This window comes from Tachysurus fulvidraco, chromosome 15, assembly GCF_022655615.1.
Source record: "Tachysurus fulvidraco isolate hzauxx_2018 chromosome 15, HZAU_PFXX_2.0, whole genome shotgun sequence".
In the NCBI taxonomy this organism is placed as follows: domain Eukaryota; kingdom Metazoa; phylum Chordata; class Actinopteri; order Siluriformes; family Bagridae; genus Tachysurus; species Tachysurus fulvidraco.
In genome coordinates, this window is record NC_062532.1 from 15,648,916 (window position 1) to 15,668,323 (window position 19,408).

At 37.1% G+C, this 19,408-nt stretch overlaps 1 protein-coding gene across 4 annotated transcripts in view; it reads right to left on the reverse strand.

Moving 5' to 3' along the window:
- Positions 1–19,408, reverse strand: part of pitpnc1a (phosphatidylinositol transfer protein cytoplasmic 1a) — a 60,032-nt gene that overhangs the window by 34,431 nt on the left and 6,193 nt on the right. Inside the window, exon 1 of one of the 4 annotated variants that reach the window (XM_047801231.1) lies at positions 15,034–15,099. The exons of 2 other annotated variants lie outside the window; for them this stretch is intronic. In XM_047801231.1, coding sequence (XP_047657187.1) covers positions 15,034–15,084 — 51 coding nt within the window. In that variant the 5' untranslated portion in view covers positions 15,085–15,099. Of the gene's footprint in view, positions 1–15,033; positions 15,100–18,026; positions 18,531–19,408 lie in introns of those variants that run through there. One more of the 4 variants, XM_047801232.1, reaches the window with a different exon arrangement.

Sequence of the window (19,408 nt, forward strand, 5' to 3'; positions counted from 1 at the left end):
ATGAAAGGAATATCTCTACTCTCAGCTGTTACAAGACACGTGAGAAGCAGCTGCTTATTTTTATTTTTTTAGGTGCTACAAAATTATGCATTTTGAAGAACACAGCAGACTGTGCCATGTTTGGATTACAGCTTTAGCCATAGAGAATGAGAAGGCTTGTTGCATGGCAACTGTACACAGCGACGGCGCTCTTCCGCCTTCGCCGCAGGTGGATAGCCCTTATGGACAAGGATGACACTGGAGCTCTTCCTCAGCTAAAGAAATGTAATGGTTTAAATATAAGAATTATATCTTTAGATGTTTGGTTAAGTGCAAACAGAAATTTACACAGAATAGGAGAGAGGATTAAAAAACAAACATTCGGAAGGCTTAGCATCTCCAGGGTTGGGTGTTTGATTCCTGCCTCCACCCTCCAGCTACTCCTGTTCCCTCCCCCAGTCCAAACACATGTGGTGTCGATTGATTAGCATCTCAAAATTGTCACACACAAAATTGTGTGTGTGTGTGTGATTGCATCCTGTGATGATTTGACCCATGCCTTGTGCTATGAGTCCCCTGGATAGACTCTAGGCTCCCCATGACCCTGTGTATGATAAGCGGTATAGGTCATTGATGCAAAGATGGAGAATGACTTACAACTAGGTACTGTAGGTCATTGAGCTGTTTCGTGATAGCTAAATATCTTAAAAACATTTAATCTTAATGACATGTCAGCAAACAAGCAGCAACAGAGAGTTAAGTTCAATCCAGCAGCTCATCAATGGGAGCAGAAATAAAAAAGCAAGAGTAACTACAAATCAATACAATGATATATAAACTGACACCATCCACAATGCACAAGGACTCTGAATGCTTGGATGTGTATAAAAAAATCATAGGATACTTTTACATTTATTTTATCGTCTTATGTGCTATTGTGTCAGGTGGGAGTGTAAATCTGCAGCAGGATGTGCTGAAAGGGTTGATGCTGAACCTCCTGAATGTCTATTTGTTCTCTTGCTCTTTTTCTTTGCTTTCTCTGTGAGAATGTGTGCTGTCTTGTGCTGAGCATGATAAATGGCTAGAGAATTGTAAAACTGCACTTTGTGCTGTTTTTATTGTTGTTTTTTATTTTTTTTTAGCTTATTCTTACTGTTCACTGACCATGCCAAAGGGTATGCGCACCAATTAATATGCTCTCTGAGCAGCATGCTTCTAAAATTGTTAGTCACATATATTTCTTTAGACATCTATGAGTGTATGTACAGTACTGATGGAACCAGTAACATGTATTATGTATTATTTTAATCTTCAGAAACAACGTTCTTAAGAATGACTTCTTTCTACATACTGTTTTGAACGTATTTTGTATTGAGTGAAGAGAAACATATCAAGGAGATAATATCGAAGAGGAGGAAACATCGCCATCACAAAGTCTGATTATTTATGCCTAAAATTATGACTGAGCTATAAGAGCAAGTGGGAATCTCGGTGCTGTGGATCACACCCGGGTCCTTTTAATATTGTACACTGCATTGATCATCTGCGGATCCTGAGTCTGAATCTGTGTAACATTCCCTGTATATGTACATATGTATATGGATATAAACTTTGGATTTAATACATTGAATCATTAAATACACACTGTTGTATTTAGCGTGTAAAGATTCCTCGTTGTCTGGATTCTGGACATAATAGAGAGAGCAAATATTCAGAGTCAGAGTAATTTGCATGTCCTCTCTACAGGATTGTGTAATATGTGTTCCTTGATATCCAAGCATCTTGTCCTTTCCACATACGTGCACTTGGTAATGCCTGAGTGCCTGTGGAAAAGTACTGCCTGTTCCAATCCCCCCTCCTTCTCTCGCTGCCTCTGAATATGAAGCTGCTGTATATTGTCTGTGTAACTGAAAGACCTTTTTTTTTCCACAGATGGCCAGAAAAGAGATGTGCTCCTTGCACACCCAAACACATTATGAAGAGTGTTTGTGTGTGTGTGTGTGTGTGTGTGTGTGTGTGTGTGTGTGTGTGTGTATGAGTGAGAGTGTCACGAAAAGGTTGCACCTGAAAGCTGTAATGTAACATCTCTTCACAATGATCATCTTATTATACTCTTTCTAAATAGAGGGCACATTTAAAATTTTTTACTTATGCACGTACTGGTATGTGCCATTTAATTGAATAGAGTAAATGAAGAGAAACCTCACTGTATCTCTTGGATGGTAGTCATCTTAACAAGGATTTACATAAAAGACAGCAGAGGCTCTGAGCAAACATGCTTGTTACATAAGGTACTGTAACTGATTTCTCTCATTAGCATGTAACACCGGTAGAAGAATAGAGCAAGCAATTGAAATCGACATGCATTTTAATTTCTTTTTAGACGTGAGCTGGAGAGGCCAGTGTTCCCCTGCTCTGTGTGGCCTTGCTCTCAGACGCTAATGAAGTCATTAACTGGAACAGCATCAGTGAGTGTGCCATCGCACCAGTGGCCACCCCTGGCTCGACAGGAAGCATGTTTATTTTAAGATGTCAAATCGAGCTCATTGACTTTGGCACCTAAAGGGAAACCTGTTCCACATGAAGCATACTACTGCCTGACTGCACTCATACATCTGAATTGAATATTATTGTTATAAAATCACTATTATACAGTCTATACCTCTCAGATGCGCAACCTTTTTTTTCTACAGGATAAAAAATTGAGATGATTAAACCTAGCAAAGACATGCTGGCTCTTGATGTATTATTGTAATATATACATTATATACATTCTAAAATTTGCATCAAGGTGGAGGTTATAAATAAAAAGCTGTCATTGCAGATGGAACTAGAAGCCAGTACGCACACACATCCCTAGTATACACAATCGAGTATAAGGAAATTCTTTAATATGTCACCTCACACTGCTATTTCCCAATTACACCAGACAAAGGTGGAAAACAAAAAGATGAGCTCATCACAATTCAACACACTTCACAAGTTTAATAGCATTCAGAAAAAAGCAGAGGGAATTGGTTGTTTGGTAGAAGGGGAACACTTGTCAATATTTAGTGCCAGTGCAATTTATTTCACAGGCAGCAGAGGGCCCTAACCTAAACAAATGCCTGCGCAGAGTTCAGGGTCATAATTTAACCAAAGACATCAGGAAGAAGCCGTAAAGAACACCAGGAATGACATGACCAAAGGTAATGTGGACACCAAACTTGAAAAGACACAATTATGCACAATGTCTGTGTATGTTGTGGCATTAAGATTTACTTTGGCTAGAACTAAGCGGTCGAGTCTAATCCTATTCCAGCATCACTTCAAGCCTTCTTGTCTGATCTCATGAGCAAAAGTCCCTACAATTTTAGTGGAGCTGTTTCTAATAAAGGTGAACTCAGTATTAATGGCCATGGTTTTGGAGAATTTTTAAAAAATAAAAAAAAAGGTCAGATGACCACATACAGTGGAGTGAAAAAGTGTTTTCCCCTTTCTGATTTTTTTTTTTTTGCATGTTTGTCACACTTTAATGTTTCAGATCATAAAACAAATGTAAATATTAGTCAAAGATAACACAAGTAAATACAACATGCAGTATTTAAATGAAGGTTTTTATTATTAAGGAAAAACAAAATCCAAACCAACATGGCCCTGTGTGAAAAAGTGCTTGCCCCTAAACCTAATAACTGGTTGTGCCTCCCTTAGCAGCACGAACTGTAATTAAGCGTTTGCGATAATCTGCAATGAGTCTGTTACAGCGCTGTGGAGGAATTGTGCTCCACTCATATTTGCAGAATTGTTGTAATTCAGCCACATTGGAGCATTTTCGAGCATGAACCGCCTTTTTACGGGTCATGCCACAGCATCTCAATAGGATTCATGTCAGGACTTTGACTCGACCACTCTAAAGTCTTCATTTTGTTAGACTTGATGCTGTGTTTTGGATCATTGTCCTGCTGCAGAACCCAAGTTCGCTTCAGTTTGAGGTCACAAACAGATTTTGTCCTTCAGGATTTTTTGGTAGACAGCAGAATTCATGGTTCCATTTATCACAGCAAGTCTTCCAAGTCCTGAAGCAGTAAAACAGGCCCCGGACCATCACACTAACACCACCATATTTTACTGTTGTTCTTTTTCTGAAATGCAGTGTTACTTTTATGTCAGATGTAATGGGACGCACACCTTCCAAAAAGTTCAACTTTTGTCTCATCAGTCCACATAGTATTTTCCCAAAAGTCTTAGGGATCATCGAGATGTTTTCTGGCAAATCTGAGACAAGTCTTTATGTTCTTTTTGCTCAGCAGTGGTTTTCGTCTTAGAACTCTGCCATGCAAGCCATTTTTGTCCAGTCTCTTTCTAATGGTGGAGTCATGTGGATTTTGTTTTCCCTTAATAATAAAAACCTTCATTTAAAAACTGCATGTTGTGTTTACACATTAAAGTGTGACAAACATGCAAAGAAAAAAAAACAGGTTGGGAAAAACTCTTTCACACCACTGAATAGTCACTAATAGGTGCAAACTGATGCCAGTTATTCAGTTCAAGAGTAGGGAACATTATTGACTCAGAGCTCCAGGGTCCCTGCTTTGATCCTGAGCTCGGATTACTGCCTGTTGTTTGTGGAGTTTCATACACAATGGACTGGCATCCCATCATGGTGTATTCCTGTCTAACATTCCCGGTATAGTCTCCTGATCCACCTTGACTCTGACCAGGAGAAAGTAGTTACTGAAGATGAATGGACTAATGAATGATACACTTCAAATTTCAGTTAGTTTGAGAGCGCAACATAATTTTGCTTTATTAACAAGGTCCACAATAACTTCAGCATTGTAGTATGTTTATATATATTTTAGTATTGATGTGTTAAAATTAGGGCTGGGCAAGTTAACGTGTTTTTATCGCGTTAACGCATTAATAAATTAATGCCGACAATTAGTTTATCGCGCGTTAACGTACTTTTTATTTTGAAAGTCCGTTGCTCACTGCGTTTGAATACACATAGATAGACTAATAATGAATAATACAATTAATAATACAACCGAATACAACACAAACCATGGGTCACAGGAGGGGTGGGATGTTTATCAGTAGGCTACTGGCTGCTTGGGATGAGCGTCATCACGCATCTCAACCAATGAAAGCATTTGTTGTGTGCCTAAGAGAGCTACAGCGCGAAACAGAAAATATCTGGTGCAGACAGAAAAATGGAAAAAGGTACCGAAATCTTAAATAGACATTTTTATTTTAAACCTCTTCCACATGGCGGAGTTGATAGAACTAAAGCTATTTGTAACCACTGCAAAGCTAAATTTTCGTATCATCGGAGTACTTCGAGTCTTAAGTATCACTTCAATTGCTCGGAAGGGGCCAGTTATAATGTTATGATCGATGTTCTGGACATATTTTTATTTTTATTTTTTTTTTTTACAAACTAAACAAAACGTTTATGTTTTATTTATACATTAATGTTATATTTAATTTGATTACATTAATGTTTAAGTTAAGATTTACATGAAGTGTTAACTGCTACTAACTGCTGTAAAAAAGCACTTTATTTGTTTAAAGTTTTGACAAACCAAATGTTATTGCACTTTTGTTCATACAGCAGTACTTTGAAAGAATAAAATTATGCAATACACTACTTTTGATTTCATTATTGAATTTTGCGATATATACATAATATATGACATAATCGCGATTAATCACAGAAAAATCATGCGATTAATCGCAATTAAAATATTTAATCGTTGCCCAGCACTATTTAAAATCTATCCTTATGCAGAGGAGATACAGAGGGAAAAGTAATTTAGACACATTCAGCTAAGGGCATATAATTGATTTATTCTAATTCACTTTGCAGCCTGATAATTGGACATAATCTCTGACAGAAAGAGAATAAAGCCAGCAGGTTTTATATATAAAAAAAATAAAAAATAAAATGTCAGATGGCCTAAGAAAAATGTGCTGAGGTTATATTGTATCTTGTATTTTATCCAAGAAACACAATATAAACAGATTTGCTTCATGCATCCTTTACAGTAGCTCTCCAGTGACTGGAACAGTTCAGCTGTTGGTAAAGACCGTGTGTGGTTTTTACCATTGGTCTGTGAACTTTTCGGGGGTTTCAGGGTGTAACAGAAGGACAGATGTCAGCAGAAGGATTAGCAGTCACTGTGAAAAGAGCTTTCTCAAGCCATCACCTGGTACACAGGATAAACTAGCCTGGGTTTCAGTCGACTGGCCATAATATTAGGAATGCAATGATGGTTACGTTTATTTTTCTTAAATAAAGGTCCAAATAGTCCAAAAACTATTTACAGGGTAAGATCGTTGATGTATGCCAAAGTCTTAGAGTAAACTATTTTTTAAAAATAGTCTCTATGACAATATATTTGTAAATACACTGTCTATTGTCAACTCACTGTACAACACACTATGTTTACACAAAAATATGGACACACTATGTTTAAGTGTACAATTATCTAAGGAGCCAATCATGTGGCAGCACAATCCATGAAATCGTACAGATAAAATTCAACAACCTCAGAGGCAAAAAATCTGATCTCAGTGACTTTTAAGTCTACCCATGATAATGCTCATGGGCTGGTTTGTGTATTTCAGAAGCTGCTGATCTCCTGGGATTTTAACATAAAATAGTCTGTAGCATTTACACAGAGTAGTGCAAAACAAAAATTCAGTGAGTTTCAGTAATTCTCTGTGTGGAAAATGCTTGAAACAAGTAAAAGGAGAACGTCTTGAGTGTTCTGAGTCGACAGGAACAACAACTCAAATAACTACTCTTTACTATCATGGTGATTATATCAACTTGTATAAGAACTTTATGTAAGGTAGCTTTCACTATTTTGGATTACTGGATCCTGTTACTGTCACTATGTGTGAGGTGGGAATAGTAATGCTACCCTGAAGGCTAAAATCTTTCTTTACATGTTAGCTTATTAGAGTCATAAGAAGTACTACATTTGCACATATTTCATATTAGGGAAACATTATGGGCCTTTCCGGCTGTGTGTATTTGTTCTATGCAATGTGTTTTTGTTTACGTTCTGTGCTCACCCTACCCTTAACTCCTTCCCACCTTGGCACACCTGTCCCTTAAGTGTCATGCGTGAGTTTCATCGTGGAGTCCTTGCCTTTGAGTCGCCTTTGCGTGGGTGTCTTCAGTGTCTGTATTTTATTACTTTATTCCATGCTTAGTATTTTGTTTCTAGCCATGCTATGTACCTGCCTAGTTTCCCCTAGTTTTCCTTGTTTGTGTTATGAATGGAGGCGTCCCGGCTTGCTGACAAAATTTAATTCAATTAAATTCAATGTTATTTCTATAGCACTTTTAACACTGGACATTGTCTCATAGAAGCTTTACAGAACATAAGAAATATATAACAAAATGTTAATTATACAAAGATTAATATTATACAAAAGCTTAAGATAAACATTAGATTTATATTTAAATGTGTTTGTGTGTATCCCCAATGAACAAGCCTGAGGTGACTGAGGCGACTGTGACAAGGATAAACTCCCTTAGATGGAAGAGGAAGAAACCTTGAGAGGAACTAGACTCAAAAGGGAACCTCATCCTCAGTTGGGTGACATTGGAGGGTGTGATTATAGATATTTATTATGAACATCTGAGATTGTTATTATGAATTATGTCCTTTCTACAGTCATATATAATCTGACAATTGTGCATTGATTTGTACTGAGGAGGTTGTTGTCCTAATGTAGTTGGTGGTCTATAGTTGAAATGAGGTGCTGCACAGAGAAGCATATGGAAACTCACAGGCCCATTTTGCTGTGCTTTATACAGTGGGATTAAACTAACCATGATGACCGCTCATACTGATCTGTGAAAGATAATTTGCATTCATACATTTCACAGAACACCAACATCACATCAAACCTTCTTGACTGACTCCACTCTTGTGGACCAACGTCTCCAACTCCATAGGACCTCATGTTCATTTTCACTGGCCAGTTGTCCACATACATTTGGCCATATAATGTATTTAGAAAACTATAATCAGTGATAGGTGGAAATTAGACAGAGTAATACAATTCAAGACAGGAGTTACATGCTTATTCACTTTCAGGGTATACCCAAATAGTAAACAGATGCTGTTTGGGCTTCTTCACATATGTTTGCAATGCTGTGCCATCTGGATGTCACTGTGCTGTCGCATGTGGAGAGGGCACTGCAGATGCATTCAGTTCAGTAACATAATCCACAGCTCATTACACACAGTTCCTCAAAAAGCTGGTCATTCACAATCTAAGAATATGCACCTCGTATAAAGGTTGTCTCCTCATTTTCCCAAAGCACAGCCAATGTTGTGAGGATGGTTAAGAAATAAGACGCATTTCCTTGTCATCCTCACTTTCCTCACTGAAAACTCTTTTAATAAGATACTCTTTTGTGTCAGACAGTTTTCCTACTGCTAGGTTTATGAATTTCTGTGAACTTTTATTCACAAGGGCTCAAAACACCAGTAAGAGACTGAATCTTATTGCATAATTCCGCAGAGTCATGAAATGACATTTAATTGTGCTTCACAGTTTGAGATCACATTTAAAGTCCACAAAGCTGAATGGCAAACACAGACTGTAATTAAACCTTAGCCAGAATATTGCTAGTCTGGAGTCAGAACGATACCTTCTTCTGGTATATAATGTATTTAAGGGGCTCACATTCAGTGAAATCATTTTCAATATTTCCTGACATTATTCAATCACCCAGTTCAGTGATGCTGAGCCAGGAATTTAAGATGAGGCATAATGTGCTAAATTATTCTACCATCATAACCCAGACCTGCAGGACACCCTTAATACACACCTTCTGTTTCTCTGAAGCAAAAATTGAGACAAAACCCAAAAGCAACAGCTACTTCATAGAATTAGATTTTATGCAATTTTGCGAACATAAACTGTGTTTACATACAATACAATAAACATTTTTCTTTTCACATTTCTTTTTCCCAAGTACCATTTCGTGCAATGGCATTTTTAAGGTTTCCTTTACTGACATAATTGAACATGTTTGGTAACATAAGCAAAGCAAGAATTGATGCAACATAAATGCACTATATTAAAAATAATAGATAGATAGATAGATAGATAGATAGATAGATAGATAGATAGATAGATAGATAGATAGATAGATAGATAGATAGATAGATAGATAGATAGATAGATGGAATTTTAAAAAAACCTCCAGATTAATGGTGTGTGATAGGGTTTAACTATATGCTAACTAATTTTTTTTAATACTGATTAGTATTAATTAATCTTAATACTCGTAATAATCGTAATGTTACGGTTGTATCAAGTATTGTTGAGTCTGAGGAAAGTCTTTTTAAGTTTAAGAAAACTTCACCAAGACATGAATGCATTATAACATATTACCAGAATATGCTAAAAATGAAAGCTCTTTTAAAAATATAAAAAGTAAGGCTGTCCAGTTAACATTACAAAATCAAATCCTTTCTGATGTCACAGAAAGCACATCTGCCATCCATTATACAGATGTTTACAGTTTATACAGTCTTCAATATACAAGACTAACACAGGACCAAATGTCCATGTCATAACTAACATTATTTTTATACATATAACAGGGCCTGTTTACAACAGTTGTGTACAAATGTGATAACTATACAAATGTCAAGTGTACATCTGGGGTATTGAGCACATCGATGGTTGGATGTGGATGTGGATGTCAAGAATTTCGTGCTGTTTGATCCCTATACGCACTGCACACCCTTTGTATGACATTTGGGTGAGGCATTGATTGTGGAGATACAACAAGAGAGTGCAAATTTTTCTTTTTAAATTGAAACACTAGGCATGGAGGAGTAGAGAGTGATAGTGGATAAAATTTTGATAGTGTAACATTGAAAGGTCAGAGAGGGAGGATAAGGGGTCTTTGATCAAAGCATGTATAGAGGGATACAGAGAGGGGGAGAGCGAGAGAGAGAGAGAGAGAGAGAGAGAGAGAGAGAGAAAGAGAGAACAGAGGAAGGCACATGGAGAGACTGTGCATATGTATGCAAGCTTTCATCCTCCACCTCAAAGCAAACCCACAGGGAAATGGGAATATTAATGATACAATGATACATACTCTATAAGTATATTACAAAGATGAATTTATTTGTCTCATATATCAATTTCAATAAAATGATTATAATTATACAGATGGGTGACAATCAAGAATGAAAATCTTTCTTTGTAAACTACTGGACCACCATGTTGCCAGAACAGCTTCATTGTGTGTTGGCATTAATTCTACTATCTAGTTCTGGAACTGTGCTAGAGGAATAACCATCTATTTAAAAAAAAAATCTACTGAAAACTATTGCCTCAATTAGTGTTTTGTTAATGGTGGAGGATAACAGAGATCTCACTGTAAATGTCACTCTTATCAGTGTACAAATGGGTTTAGTGAATGGGAAGGCGCTAAAATATGATTTGCTTCATGCTCATACTCATGAAACCATTCAGCCAGCCCCGTGTCCCCGTGGATGAGGGCAGGGTCATCCTGGTCGAGACCGCTCCCGTGTGAAAAGATGTAATTGTCTATTGATTGTATGAAATGTAAGTGTAAGTAATAATCATGTGAACTGTAGGGTCTGTGTGTCATCCTGGTGAAGACACAGAATGTTGGGCTTGATCTCTTCACGACTGGGTATTCAACCTTTGTCTTCTCTACAGAGTCAACATTTTAAAGAAAGGAAACAACCGCTGTGTTCAAAATACATTCTTAATGACTATTTCCTTCTCTGGAAAATCAGGAGTACTTCTTTTTATGAATTTTATGTAGATTATTGCATACAGTGCATTAAACTGGCTTGCTTATCAGTTTGCAGCAGTAATCACATCCCTTCACATAAACAAATAAGTAGGTAATTGAGCCTATCACCAATTTGAGTAGAGAAATGACCATTAATCCACTCTTTTCATTTGTAAGATGTGTTCCTGCTTATTAATGCAGTTGTGCCCAAATCAAACCAAACTGCAATGCATTATGGGCATTGTGTCACTGCTAAAGTATGCTGTTTTACATGTTTTACACTATTTCACAAACGTTTTTACTATAAAATGGCAGTGCCAGAAAATGCACTATATGGTGAATATACCATTGTTTAGGACACAATACATGTCTTTCCATATGCACTAGGACATTAAAGACATTTAAGGAGGAAGGATGTCAGAAACATGAGCTCACAGCAGGGAATCATGGTCTTGCATTCAGTGGCACTAACAATACAACTAAGGCCAATATAAGTGAAACACAGACTCTGTCATCAGCTGTCATCACACTTCCTTAATCTCGGACACTCTTATACTCCAAATACTTTGTCCTATACTCTTACTGCTGCCTCCACTCAGCATTTTTTCAAGATCACAATGTGGAAAGGAGAGAATGGGACAAGTAAAAAACATGAAATAAATAGGAAATAAAAATGAAAAAAAAAATTGCAGGTCCTTATCCTAAGCTTCGTTTTTTTCTGAACTCTTTTTCACAGAGTTTGTGCCCATGTTAAATGTCGGGTTCCTTCGTCATGTTAAACGCCACAGTGGTTAATGACTCATGAGAAAGTAGACACTCGTTTAAGAATTTGTAGTTTTCCATAATAATTTCTGTCTTAACCTGGCCTACTATGGGCAAAATATTAATAGAAAAAATCCAAATAAAATATTGTAATCGGTAAATGCTGATATCAAACCCATTTCTGTTCTATGAGTCATAAAGTGACATAGTGGTGTCTTAATGATATTGCCCTTACTGTACTCTAAATGACTAATGTACTAATGCAAATAAAAAAATGCTATACTTTAAACAAGGGGGACATTTTCCAATGTAAGTGATGAAAGCGAAGAGTATGGAATATATTTTGGGTTGTACTAGTCATATATATCGCCATATTATATATATTATAAAATATAGCCAGTGCATTCTTAAGTCCATTGACGATGGCATATCCTGCCTACGGACCAACATTTTGTATATCAGTGGATTTTTAGGAAATTCTAAACTGACTTGTTTTCTCTTGGATAAAACAAGTCAGTTTGTTACTAGTCATTATTTAATAAATCTCCCTAGGAATCAGTGCACCAGCAGAAATATAGCAGCAGTTACGTTTATTTCTCAACATTGAGTTAAAATAGTTTGACCTAGTGTGCTGGCACTGAATGAATCCTGTTATATGAGGAGACTGAAATGAACACATGGTGACAGAGTAAGAGAGAAAGATAAATGGAGTCATTTCTGACATAAAGCCAGTGCACAATGACCAGCTTTACCTATAACAAGAACTTGTCTGTTAGTCAATTGATTTGCCTTTAGATGCAGATTCTGTTTAATACACAAAACTTAACAATGGTCATGTGTGAAAAGGTTCATGACTTTATTGGAGAGCAGTGGGACTGGTGGAATCATATTGGTTGTATGGGTAGGTGAGATGTGCAAATATAGTGCAACATGTCTGCTATTCTGTAAGACAACACTGAGTTTGTTTTAGATAGCTTTTATGCACTGTCCTCTGGAATGGAGAGTAACAAGACCAGCCAAGTCAGTGTAGGAACAATACATAAAAACTGACTATAATTAGACAGTTATTACTCTGATTGCTAAACCCAGCAACCAGCTCTTTAAGACATTTACTTTACAAAGCAATGGACAAGCTCATCTGAAGTTCTTCAACGATAATCCTTGTCATATTAAAACCAAACACCAGATGCTTGCCTACAAACTCTGGCTCCAGGGGTAGGTCTGAGTAACCCTATTTTCTACCCTATGTGTCTGACCTATTCCCTTAGATCTGTTCACCCTACTGAGAGCATAAAGCTTCCAGTGACATAGCCCTGAAGTTTACTGAAATACACAAGCCCCTAGACAACCATGACAAGGTCTCAATCCTCAAAGGGGTTCAAGACAGATTCACTTGCTATTTTTATCCTGCTCTGACCCAGACCGTGACCGCAACTCTAACCTCCCGTAAATGCTCACTAAAAATATATGGAAAGCCCAATGACTTCTGCACTAATTTCATGGATAGTAAACATAATTCTGAGCACCACAATAATCTTTCCTAGTGTCTCAATGCAGTTGAACCATGTTTCTCGGTTCCTTAGTATTTAGACTTGGTGTCTTACATCTGAACAAGATTCAGCAGTGGATATATAGGAAGAATGATCCATATTTAGATGAATGCAAGTGCTTAATTTTTCAAGTATTCCATACACATATTTAACTCACAGGTCAAAACATCATTCTAATTTCTCTAGTTCCAATTTAGACAGTAAAAATGGGGATTAGAAAATAGACTGAAAAAACATTATTGTGAAGGTTTACATGGCAAGGATCATTCTCTTAGTAAATGCAGGCAAAATGAAATAGAAACATTCTTGTTTTACAAGTACATTATAGTTTAACGAGCTACACAATTCTTAACAAATACAAAAAGATCACTAACAACTTGGTTCTAATGGTTCCAGCCAAAAGATACATACATACACTTCTGTAAACCTTTTTTTTTTCTTTACAATAATACTTGATCTTTCATTAAGTTTCATATTAAAATAATCTCTGGCCTTATATCTGACATATTGAAATCAACCCATTCATAACATTCAAAATTAAGTTTTGGGAATACACACCAAGCCCCTATGTTAGTTTGAACTACTGGATCTTTTTTATTTTTTTTTTATTGTAAAAACTGATTAAGCTTAAATCACACTGAACAATTTCACACTGAAATCACATGAATTTGCCATCTTCAGTATCAGGAATCTGAAATCCCTCAAATCCTCTAAGCACCTCTCCACTCCACTCAGCAGCCATCGTGGCAATGCTCACAGGCAATTATTTTCCGTCATACATGGTCAAGCTTCTTTACATGAATGGGGATGTGAAGAGAACTATGTTCCAGGAATGGATCAACAAGATGCCCTTTCAAACACAGACGTGAAATTTGCTTTATCTGGCCTGTGGTTCAATAACAAATCTGAACTAAATAAAAATTCTAATTGTTCCAGCCACTGTGCATGCATGCTGGATTTTACATAGTGAATGTCACGAAAGTGCTTAAGATCAAGGCTGGAATATCAATTAACTGATGCACGCCTCTGTTTCACGCATACTACATCTTGCATGTGCAGCTGTCTGAGAGATGCTTAAACCCATAGATAGGTCTGAAAACTACACTCGTGCAGCAGTTTATTAGGAACACCTGTACACATTCATGCAATTATCTAATCACCCGATCATATAAAAGCAATACATTGCGTAAAATCATGCAACCTTAGGTAATGTTCACATCAGTTATCAGAATGAGGAAAAATGTGATCTTGATCTTGAAGTGATCTTGAATGTTACATGATAATTGGTTTCAGAGTAATCTCCTGGGATTTTTCACACACAACAGTCTCTAGAGATCACACAGAAAGGTGCAACGAAGAAAAACCATCCAGCAAGTGGCAGACAGAAACACCTTACAGACAGAAACACCTTGTTGATCAGAGAGGTCAAAAGAAAATGGCCTGACTAGATCAAGCTGAATGAAATGCAATAGTAACTCATACATTTAATTTTGGGTAGTTGTATAGTCACAGAAAACCAGGTCCTCCACTTAGTTGCACAGAGTCACTCTTTACTCAGAAGGTCAGTGTAGCACAATATCATAAATAGTGTATAATATGTAGTAGATTGCATCTGGGAAAAACACAGTTGTGTAAATCATGTAAGATAAAAAGATAAATGTCTGAATATTTTTAATGAATGTTCTTGTTTTTGTGAATGTTTTATTGTGTCTTGCTCTTGCTGCTCTGAGGCATTCAGTTAGTAACCAGTGACTTTTTTGAGCACACATTTAAGTATTGATGGAAAATACTGAGCGCTTTCTCTTACTCGTACACACACACACATACACATACACCAGCTGTGGTAACATATGCCTGGAAAAATTGAGTGCCCATGGCTGTAACCCAATCAACACTAATGACAACAATCACTGCATGCCTACCGAGTAAAACTCCAAGAACACTAATACATACCTTCAAACAGATTTGCATCACTATGAATCTCACACCTTTTATTTCTACCATTCCCAATCCACAACATCTTTCTGAAATAAAAACAAGTAAGCCAATCAGCATGAAATATCCATGGAGGGTGAACAGTCAAACAAACTTATTGTGCATTTAATCGGGTTACAAAATATGACTAACATCAATTCAGCATGCATCCGCTATTCATCTCTCCTGTCACAATCAAACCTGCCTAATATTTTGTCTCTTAGCTGCCCAATTAATCATACTGTACATCGAATAATTGGTTCATACTAAGATGAATTCCTGACTAGTGTTTTCATATGTTTAAGATCTTGACCTGGGCCTCAATGTTAGTAGGTGGATTCTAAAATTAGCTTAAAAAATTGAGAGACTTTTCAGTTCAGTTGTTTGTGCCATCAACTTGAACTAAAAGATCATGCATGTAAAATGATATTTTACAGGTATATGTACTAGAATGAATTAAACACAAATCCACTGTTGTAGCATTTTAAGGACAATTAAAGGATGAGTTCTAGCTCAGCAATCCTGTTGCTTTCTGGATATGAAGCATGGCACAGGTGGCATTGTCAGCATGGTGTTTTCATCCTGGACTCTATCTCGCCTACTCAGACATCTGCTGTTTTTGTCTGTAAGGAGGTGCTATCTACCATGTATGGCAAAACAGTGATAATGAAACCTGGCTTGACCTTGTTCCTGTGGTCTCCCCGATTGAACGAGCTCTGGGTTTCCTTGGAGATGTGAAAAAAAACAGTGATTACCTAAAAAAGTTTAGTATTCTTTATAACTATGTAACCATAACTACCCACGTGCACTTCTTCACCACCAGGAGAGGTAGAGTAGATGTTTTGGAGATTAAACATAGAGCTATTTTTCAAGTGAACTAAAAAAAGTAAAGCATGACCTGCCAAAAAAACAAACAAACATGTGAACTGGACTGAATTGAGCAGAGCCACATACTCACAGATATCTATTTTAATTAGCAGCAAAGGTTTCAGTTTTGTGTGTGCAAGGTAGAAAGAATTGTGAACAAACTGAAGATACCGAGAAGATGCCGTGTCTTTTTATTTCTGCCAAAATGTTTGAGGGCTCAGGAGCCTGTGGGCTGATCTAACACTACCGTTTTAGATTTGTATAGCTAGATGTATATTTAGTACCCTTTGCTTCCAGTTCTGGCTAGAACTTAATCAAGGTGTCGTTTTAAAGGTACTTTATATAAGATATACATTGCATGGCTTAGAAAACCTGTCTGAAATCATGTAAATAATAATTAAAAAAAAAATACTTAAAAGATATATAGCTTAAGCAAGCTGTGTTTTTTTAGCAAGCACTGAAGACTGTAGTGAAGTGAATGAGGCTAGTAAGGAACTTCACAAGGAAGATGGCAGACTAGAATTTATAGACTGCTTCAGACTGAGTCATAATTTATAAGAAAGCTGTTTGATCTTAAAAAGAAAAAAAAAGCACTTTTCTCTATTTTTTTTAATACCCAAGCTGTTCATTTGGGACTTAACTATAAATAATATCTGAATATTTAATAATATCAGAATATTTCTTGAGCAATTGCCTCGTGGGTTATTTTAGCATTTAATATTTTATACACAAAGATGTCTATTGGGTACTTTGTAAAGCACCAATATATTTTGACATCTAATTTGCATCATGTGATAACTACTTGACTCACTGTCAAATTTACAAGTTGCTTCATCCAGAAGGTCTGATCACTTTGAAAAGGAGTTCATTCATGTGAAACTTTCTTCACCTTCTTCATAGCCTCTCTTAATTCGATCAAGATAACTATTTCTTCATAAAAAGATATTACTTTTTAAATGTGCCAAATCTAATTTAATACTTTAATACGAAATAATATTAGTTCATCATTTTTTGATTGCATTTAATCTTTAATAAATTATCTTTCACTCTGATGTGAGCTTGTACCATCTATGAGGCATTTCTATGCAAAAACATTCTTTTTCAATCAGTCCAGCATTAATTGAGCCCATATCTGATGCCTTGGGACTCTGCTATTATACATGCTGATGCCGCTGGCAGGTTTCCCCACTTCACTGCTTCAAATTAAACCTTAGAGAGGGACAGAAATGAGAAAGAAAGGGCAATTACAGGGCAGAGATTTTCCCTGGACTATGAATCACTGATTTGATTAGAATTGAGCCACTTCATTAGCCGATCTGAGAGGGACAACCCAGAACAACAATGAACATTAATGAACCTTAGATTTTATTCTTACAACACCAGGGTACAATATGAGATCTCAGGATGTAGTGTCAGCTTCTGGTCTCTCTTCAGAATCTGCCCAAGGGACTTTATGAGATCATCATAGGAACACAGAAACATTTAGGAACACAGAAACATTTATCAGAACTTAGATAGAAAGAAACATTGGGACTATTCAGGCACCACTGGTAATACACTTAAATAAAATGAGCATGCTGTATGCTGAATACTGTACATAAATATTGAAAGCTGCGCCATGCTTAAAGGTGTAATGATCAGTATTGTTTTTAGGTTTCTATTACAAATATTTAATTTATAGCACTCCTGTGGGCCACATCCAATAAAGGGTCGTTTGATAAACCCCTGTGTTGTCTGCTCAGCAAAGCAAAGATTTTAGAACAGCAAACATCACTAGATTCTGATTAGAATCTAGATTCATCACACAATCTGTTATGGCAAAAGATTCTAGTGTGAAAACAAAATCAAAAATATGGCAAAAGAAAGTAAATAAAGTTCATCTGTGAATTGCATGTCTAATATGCAATGAGTAGAATGAGGCAAGAACTAAAAATCTATAAACTCACCCTCTGTGCTGAAGCAGTATTTTGCACTATTTGTATTACATAGCTCATTTGGGTTGTAAATTGTAAAGCAGAATATAATGGAACTTTTGTCAGCTAGCTACCAAACTAATGTGAATGAACTCTGCTGAACACTGTAGCTTTGAATTCTACCCAACATACCTTTAAATAGCAGAGTACTTGATTGTCCTCCTGGATTTCTCTCCATTGCAGGGTGTAGATTTTCTGCAGGTCTGGCAAATGCTCCCTAGTGGTACACTTGGCTTTTCAGAGCTTTGTGGTCCAGATTATTCTTGGTTCTACACATGTGGCCTGTCGGGATGCTTTCAGTGGTTGAAATAGGTATGGATGTGAAAGGGCAATTTGATCTCTATCAGTGCTCAGAGACAATAAAGATGCTGTTGCACCTTCTTCACCACCACCTCAGTGTGTGCTGACTATATTAGACCTTGTATATCGGAGCTCCCAGATATTTGAAGTGCAGGATTCCACAGGGGTCCCATTGATGTAGAGTGTGCTGTAGCTCCTCTTGCACTGCTTCCCTAATTTGATGGCCAGCTCCTTTGTCCTATTAGTGATTGTTGAGCTGACACCACAGTGTGAGGTTTTCAGCCTCCTCCAGATAACCCTGATTGTCAATGTTGGTGATCAGTCCTAGCACAGGACTGTCATCAGCATACTTGAGAAGTCGGTTGGTCATGAGTGGCCAAACAATATTTAGTGTGTAGACAGCTGAGCAGCCCAAATGTTGAGCATTAGAGAGCTCAGACTATGTGGCAGAAAATTCAGGATCTATTTCTACTTGATTCTGGAATGTGCTTTTGGAGTTGGCCCATTCAGCAAAAAACGCACAAGAGGTTGTGTACTATTGTCAGGTGAGGTGTGTCCTGGTTCCCAGCCTTTCATTCCAGTTCATCTCAAATGTGTTCAGTAGGATTGAGGTCAGAGTTCTGTGAAGCCCACTTGAGTTCTTTCATTCCGATTTCCATAAACATCACTTTGTGCACAGGGGCATTGCCATTGTTGGAACATGGTTTTAGCCCCTTCCAGTGAAATGTTATGCTACACCATTCAAATAGATCCTACACAATTGTGTGCTTCCAACAGTTTCGAAAAGGCACACATAAGTGTGAAATTTTGCCCATATGTTGCATCGAAATCAGTAGCAGCATGTCTTACAACATCGTGGGTGAGGCTGAAAACACCCTGGATGGCATGCCTCTCCATTGCAGGGTGCGCGCACACACACACACACACACACACACACACACACACACACACACACACACATACACACACACACACACACACTATTTATTTATGTTTTTAGTTCATTATGGCACATTTAAAATAATATACACATTTTATCTGAACAGTAGTGGGTACAAATGCACACCTTGCACCTCTCCATAAAATTGCCTGTGTTGATGTGTTGCTAAAGTGTCATTAATTTGAGAAGCTGACCAGCTGCCACTGATGCCCGTCATGCTTTGCTGTGATATATTTGGCTTCACACACCCATAAATGTTTCCTACATACATTTA